At 46.3% G+C, this 8038-nt stretch overlaps 1 protein-coding gene across 6 annotated transcripts in view; it reads left to right on the top strand.

The window, feature by feature from the left end:
- LOC135806684 (uncharacterized) overlaps positions 1-4981 on the top strand; it is an 86911-nt gene extending 81930 nt beyond the window's left edge. For all 6 annotated transcript variants that reach the window (XM_065320915.1, XM_065320917.1, XM_065320914.1 and 3 more), the window contains one exon: positions 4288-4981. In XM_065320915.1, the coding sequence (XP_065176987.1) occupies positions 4288-4616 (329 nt within the window). In that variant the 3' untranslated portion in view covers positions 4617-4981. The remainder of the gene's footprint in view (positions 1-4287) is intronic.
- Positions 4982-8038: the final 3057 nt, after the last annotated feature.

An 8038-nucleotide genomic window follows, 5' to 3' on the forward strand; every position in this document is an offset into this window, starting at 1 on the left:
ATGCCTCGGATGCCAAAGTGTCCAGAGCGAACCTGCTGCAGCACCAGTGCACCGATGGAGCATGCCAGACCGCGCATGGCAGCGCGTCCACGTAGATTACCTTGGTCCATTGCGGCAAACGATGTGGCTCGTCATTGTCGATGCCCGTTCAAAATGGCCCGAAGTCATTCCGATGCCTTCCACAACGTCTTTGGCTACCATCACAAGTCCCAGGACAGTATTCGCCTGATATGGTTGCCCAGACCTCATCGTCAGCGACAATGGTCCACAATTTGCATCTGCAGAGTTTGCCGAGTTCCTCGCCTCGAACGGCATCGCTCACAGACGCTCAGCGTCGTATCATCCAGCGACGACCGGCCAAGCTGAAAGGTTCGTCCAGACCTTTAAACGGGCAATCCAGGCAGTACCACTGTCAACGCCTGCACAGATTGCTGCTGACCGGTTCTTGATGAGCTACCGCCGAGGAGTCCATCCGGCTACAAACGCAACGCCTGCGAAGCTGTTCCTAGGCCGTCAGCTACGATCACGTCTGGATTTGTTGCGACCGTCGACGGCACAACAGAATGCCAAGACGCCCACCGAAGAGCCTGCTGGCAAGGCAAGATCCTTCGAGGTTGGAGGCGCCGTTCTAGCACCCGATTACCGGAACGCCAACCATCCCGGATGAATCCCAGCGACCATAGTCGAGAAGCTTGGGTCTCGTACGTACATGATTGTCACCAGCCAAGGCGCACAGTAGAAGCGACACCTGGATCAGCTACGTGCGGGACACCCGTCCTTATTAGTGGATGAGCCGACACGATCTGTGGCTGCACCGTGTCTCCCTCCAGCGCAGCACCCGATCGCAGCAGAAGCACCCGAGCCTGAGCCGGCTGCAGTGCCACAACAGCACGAGGCTGACGCTACCGACGCCTCACCGACTCCGACTCTACGCCGATCGCTGTGGACACGCAAGCAAGTGTCTCGCTTGGGCCTGTAGAAAGTAGAAACAACCCCGGTCATGTTGACCATGTCGGAACTACACCTCACTGTATGCTCGTGTTTCTCTGTCTCAATCTTCATCTTGACCTTTACGATCTTTACTCTAGTCCCAGAAGTATGTTCCATTTTAGAAGGGAGGACTATGGTGTTTGTAACCACAGACATTGTGAATCACCTGATGGCCAGACTATTGTTGGTAATGCTAGACCTTTTGGAAGTGTCCAATGACCGCACTTGGCATTCATCCATTCATGCATGCTAGCTATCTCGTGTGTTTGGACTACCTCCATTATCTTCATTTTATATTGCTTGTACTCTGTAATATTCAACCAGTTGCGTACTGGATAAGTGAACTACGGTTGTGCTTTGTTTTTGGGTGTTGTGAGTCACGGACTAAAACACTACACATTGGATGCCTGAACTGGTCGGCTATGCGATGAACTGTGAATGTATTGTTTTATTTTTCTAATAGCATCAAATGGAAAACTGCTGTACACCATGATTAATGAAACTGTCTTTGTGTTCGGCAATGTGAACTTCAATATTTGCATATAAACTAACACTATCGGCACCCAGACAAGTTGAACTTGTTCGATTGTGGATGACCTTTGGGTGTAAATCCACTTCAATGCTGGGGTTCCATTCCCTTTCCCAGGAGTCAAACTCAGCCAAATTGGGAGTTTAGTGTATCTCTCTTGTTGCCGCAATTGCCTTTCACAGGCACAACAAAGTCTGAGTGATGGTCCAATGGATTTCACTATGGAGAGGATCTTGGTTTAAAAGAAGACACTGGTTCAGAGAATGTGATTGATGAGGTACAATAGTGTAATCACTACTGACATACGATTTGAATACCTCAAAAACTAGAAAACTAGATTATGCCATACTCCATACACAAGATATCCAGCGACGTCATGCGTATACAATGTAACAGTACAAGTTGCAGGATGACGGCATTGTCAGGGGTAGACTTGAGCAACGTACATACCATACGGCAGACTGTGAAATGAAGAACATGCATGACCAGTGAATGCTGGACAATACCTCAGTATCAGTATTCCTGAAAGGTAGGACCACTCCTCAAGCTTTCGACTTCTTCTGGTGAGCTGCCTTGCGGCATTCAGGGCAATGCCAGCTCTAACCGGGCTTCTTCTTGAGACCTAGGCACTTCACATGGAAGAAGCGGCGAGTGCAATCAGTACTAGCACACTTCGCTACATCACCGGCCTCTTTCCCGTCCCAGTAACAACCACCCGGCGATGACAATGTAGTCTTCGGCAGACCCACTGTGGCTGAAGCGCCCGCTGCTGCTGGTGGTTCGTCAGGTAAGCTATCAAAGTTCTTTGAATACCATTTAGCGGCTAGTTCCGGTAGTACTCCGAGTTTGTAGAAATCTACAACGGCCTCCAAGGCTTCAGCCATAAACGGCGCATCAGGAAGTATGCGCTCCAGGTGCAGCTCTTCCTTGTTCCAGACTATGAAGTCACAGTGTCTGGCAGCGCAGACCTTCAGCTGGAGCTGGACCTGATAGTAGTAAGCATGGTCGTGCTTTAGGCGAAGCTGTGGCAGCAACCCGGAGGAAGACGGGAAGACGGGTCCTACTCCAAGCAGAATTTGCTCTCGTCAGCAGCATCAGCGAATGCCTTGTCCCGGCATGAATAGGGACACTTGATCTCAAGCACACCGGCCCCACAGCATGCACAACTGACAAAGCCATCTGGGCTTTCCCCAAGATACGGGAAGTCAGGAGACAGGTAAAGACCGCACTCAGTCACAGACAGCTCCTTGTGAGCAGCCCCCTGCTTCCTCGCATGCAGCTCAAGCGCACTGGCCTCATGCTCACAGCCCCATTTAGTGGCTGAAGTTGTGAACGCTTGCGCCTCCGGATAACAAATGGCTTTGATGAGCGACACGGATGGATTGCTGGGATAGGTGCGCGTAGCAGCTTTGAAGCGGGATGCTGTTACCCTGCCAGCACGGTAGCGAAACCACTGCTTGGAGGTAGCCTGGTCCTTTGTGAGCCTCTCCACAGCCTTTGCCTCCTCCGCAGTAACAGTTATTGCGCTGAACACTTTTTCACAGTGCTGCAGCACATCGGCAAAGTTGGCCGTCAACAGTGCGTCATTGTAGAGCTCGTCTACCTGGTATGGTGGGCAGCCGTCCTGATCCTTTGGAGCGTACCGGTCAGAGAAGGCAGGCATAGTGCTCAGCACTGCACAAGAGCCGGCGGAATCCAGAGAGGCACATAGGGCATCAACTTCCTCATGTGGGATTGTCAAACGGAGCAGGCTTGCTCTTGGCGGAACTGCTGGTAGCTCTTGGTTGTTTATTATTATTATTATTATTGTAGAAAGGAAAAGGACATAAGGATACAAGTTACGAGGATACGAGTTTCAAATTATTACACAAAGGCACACAATGAAAACCTTGGCAAATTAATTCCGTTGTGACTCAGAGTTTCATGGATGAACCAATCATCAGACAACGATAATGGAATAGGAGGCAGCGCTGGTATATCTAAGTGGAGAGAGGTGTGATAATACGATAGCGAGAGGAGTAATCACGTGAATGTATACAGGGACAGGCTATTTCAGAGGCAGATGCAGTAGGCGCAGGTCTAGCACTAACAAGCACGCGCTTAATTTCGCTCACACACCACACCCACCCACACACACACACACACACACACACACACACACACACACACACACACACACACACTAACTCGCACACACATAGTAACACCCACACACATACACACACACACACACACACACACACATACTAACACGCACACACATAGTAGCACCCACACACATACACACACATACACACATACACACACATACACCCACACACAACACCCTAACTTGCACACGGGCGCACGCACACACAGACACCCACCCACCCACCCACAACACCCTAACTCGCACACGCACAAACACACGCACACACACATATACACACACCTATAGATATATGCACACACGCACATACACACACACAACCTGGGTGTTGGTCTCTGTATGTCTCGCCATGTGTTTTAGATGATGTGACAGACAATTGTAACAATGGTCTGAATCCGGTACAATGTATTTGTTGTTCTTTTGTGTGTATGTGTGTGTGTGTGTGTGTGTGTGTATGTGTGTGTGTGTGTGTGTATGTGTGCGTGTGTGTGTGTATGTGTGTATGTGTCTGTGTGTGTGCGTGTATGTGTATGTGTGTGTGTATGTGTGCATGTGTGTGTGTGTATGTGTGTATGTGTGGGTGTGTGTATGTGTACGTGTGTACGTGTGTGTTTGTCAGTTCCCAGCACTGCAGGACCGACCTTGCAACCTAGTACAGTTTTGACAGATACAAGCATTGCGGCGATCATAGCGTGTGCAGCGTCAATCATCCTTGTTCTCTTGGCTATTCTCATTGTCCTCGTTCGAAGAAGGACTGGTGTTCCAGCAGTTGCAGGTAACGCAAGCAGCAGCCGGACTTCCTGCAGTCAGCAGACCCATGTAGAGATCTCTGCTGATAACAATATGTATGACGAACACCAAATGGTATCTACAGACACAATCCTTACTGAAAACGCGGCCTATGGCGAACACGTGCACCCTGACCCAATGTACGATGATGTTCATTAGGGTGTTAACTAGAAAGCAAGTTCACCCTCTCCTGGCCAATTTGTCCATTCCTAGTTCCTACTGCATTCCATTGTATTACATCAGCCATGCAACACACCCATAACTCTAGCACAGATACATTATAATACGTGTGTTGAAGTTTCGCAATCTATTCCTTCGTATGCAAAGACGCAAATCCACACAATTAAGTGGACGCTTCCTTTCATCTATCAAACGTTTTTTTCCCTTCTCTTCATGATAATACTTGTGCTGTATGTAGTTCTTCTTTCGTTTAGCCACCGGTTCTTTTACTATTACATGTTGTATGTTGGCTGTTCTATTACATGTTGTATGTTGGCTGATGATTGTTGCAATTCGTATTCTGATTCGTGTTTCACTCTATTGTGCCGGCAGTGATCGTCATGGATATGGTTTACAGTTAAAAGTGTTTGAAGCCATTTATCAGCGTCTGTCTAACCCAATTTGTGCATACAGAAGGGTAGTATTATTATTGAAATTGTTCAAGTAACATGTTATGTTTAGTGTGGCCAAGCGCGGCAGTTAGTGTTCTAGGTGAAATGTTTTGCTGTTTGTATTAGCACTTTCTCCTATTGGATTTGCAAGTTAATTGTTAACACACGCATTGGTGTTTGCTCTTGCCTTTTCTGTTAGATCAGTCCCACTTGTATTATTTCAATGCAGTAGTTTTAGGTGTCATATCTCTTACTTACCTCAAACCACACTGTTGGGTGTTCTGCACAGTGACGTGTTGCACAGGAATGCGGCAGGCCTTTCCACTCAGCACCAGCTGGATGAGCTCTCAATGATGGCCCAGGATGGAGCAGCTTGGAGAGGCTTCACTCTCATAGTGTGCGTGCGGGCGATCTCTAGCTGAGGAACAGCAGGGAACCATGTGTTGCACAGTAATAATTAGTGTTTAAACCGAACACGGATTCTTCGAACGAATAATCTATCGAATAATTTCGCCCTCCATCGAACGAATAATCTATATTCTATCATACACATGATGGCATTTTTCAACACTTTTTCAGCACTTTTAAGTAGTTTTTTTTTAATTTGCTGATTATCGGATTTTGTTATGTGGAGGTGCAAAACCGGTTAACCTGTACCGCCAAGAGTACATAACCCCCCAGAGTGTGCAACGCCTGATACAGCTCTGCATAGAGTCTTGGTCGAAAGTGGTCAAAGACCGAAAATCACATTCACTGCATCCATGTTTCCCTGGTGTGGAAAGAACAGAAGTATTACTAGATGCCGATAGGAGATTAAAACTTGGAGGAGAAGAGTTTGAGAAGAAATACTATGAGCAGATCTACGCAGTACAAATATCAGTAGGGTCAGCACTGAGCATAGATTTTTTTTCGATTTCTCATAATTGACTACCTGGAGACTAAGACCTAATATCGCCAAGACTGAGATATTATTCCTGCCGAACTCAGAGCCAACCTATGCATTCACTCTTCCCGGATCCCTCACAGACCTCACAGTGGTAAAACAACACAAACATCTTGGTTTGGTCATTGACTCAGACTTATCGTTTAGTAGACATGTCGACTATATCTGTAGCAAAGTCAGTAAAGCTGTTGGCTACCTCGTGTCTCACTGCTCCCACCTACCGCTTGAATGCATTCGCCTTTTTTATCATTGCTATATTCTCCCCATTTTTCTCTATTGCTCAACCGCCTGGTCATCCCTACTTAGTAAATCGTTAATGAGTACCCTGGAAGTCCACAATAAGAGGATACTCAAAGTCCTTTTCCGCAAACCATCATACTTTCCTTCTGCCGAGCTGTATGATATGTTTAACACCTTCCCTATCTCTAGTCAAGCGGATCGAAAACTGTGTATTGTTGTTCATTCTATTCGTCTTGACAAAGCCCCGCCACACTTGCGTAAATATAACTGGTTTCTTCCCACTCGTCCTACGCGCAATCCCTGCACTTTACCTAAAGCCCGAACCTCAGCTTATACCAGATCTCCGTTTTTTGCTGCCTATTCTCTCTGGCTGGCCCTGCCTCTATCAGTAAAATCGTCTTGTACGCTTCTAACAAGATTACATAACCAAAAGCGAGAAGGCACTGAACGAAGTTTCAACCTACGAATACAACTTCAGTGCAACAACGTGCTCTTTCTGCTTTTTTGCGAATTATACCAGATGCTGCTATTCAGCTGTTGTGCAGTATGGATTCACTGTTACTTGAAGTATTATTATAATAATATTATTATGTAAATAATCGACGTGGAGACAACAATTTTATAATAGCTATAAAGAGAACAAATTCTGCTGTCATCGCCACACTACAACAAAGTCATGAAGAACTTAGAAGTTGCGACTTCGGCGGTAATAGTCATGAAGTTTATTGTTCCAACTAGGAACACACGCTTCTTGCGAGTGTCAAGTGTCAAGTTCGGCAAGAAGCGTGTGTTCCTAGTTGGAACAATAAACTTTAAAGTCATGAAGGTTTACCAAAATCGATTTTCTTGTCACAATCATCAGTGGAAAGCCGTGACTGAAGAGTAACCATGCTGAATCAATGATTAATATACATTCAATAATGTGTTACGAGAACAAAACAAAGTGCTAAAAATAGAATGAGGGAAGGTGAAACAATAGAAGTGAAGTGAGAGCTAAGTGCAACAGGGGTGAGGAACTAATTACAACGCTAGAACTGTGTATTGAGACAAACAATCATGCTGTGCACCTACGAAAACAATCTTAACGCAACTACATGTTTCTTCTGCTTACAAAGATCAGGCTTATGCAAACGAATACAAACAGCCTCAAGTACTTTCAACTGACTAGCGTACCGTGCACGACAAAGAACAGAAAAACTAAAATCATCATACACCTGCAGACACTTAGGGTGAGACAACAGATGAAGAAAAACGGCAGACTTCTTACGATCACAATCACCATCCGATTCCTCGTCTCCACCAACCGCAACCTCGTCCTCCGTCTCATCTTCCAACTCGTCCTCAGTGTCGTCCCCCGTGTCATTCTCCTCATCCACACCGATCGGTCCCAGGCTCGCTTCATGTTGCTTAACCTCTGTTCGTTGACTCCTCCTTTGGTCTTGATGGTACAATTTGTTACCATTGTTGTTGTTGTTATTGTTGTTGTTCCTGTTGTTGTTAAATCTTCTGTTCCCAGTGTCTTCGCCGGTGCTTGACATCCAGTACTGTAATAATTCATTGAATATTGCGGAACAGTTGTGGCCAGCATTGTACGTTCGTTTTGTTGATGATTCCTTCACCTGGTTTGATTCTCTTGAAGATAGCCAAATCTTTCTTGGTATTCTAAATGACCTACATCCTTCCATACGTTTTACTTGTGAACACGAACAAGCGAACAAACTTCCCTTTCTAGACGTCCTTGTGGAAAAGTCTAGTCAGGGTACAGTAACATCTGTGTACAGAAAGCC

This window comes from Sycon ciliatum, chromosome 1, assembly GCF_964019385.1.
Source record: "Sycon ciliatum chromosome 1, ocSycCili1.1, whole genome shotgun sequence".
In the NCBI taxonomy this organism is placed as follows: Eukaryota; Metazoa; Porifera; class Calcarea; order Leucosolenida; family Sycettidae; genus Sycon; species Sycon ciliatum.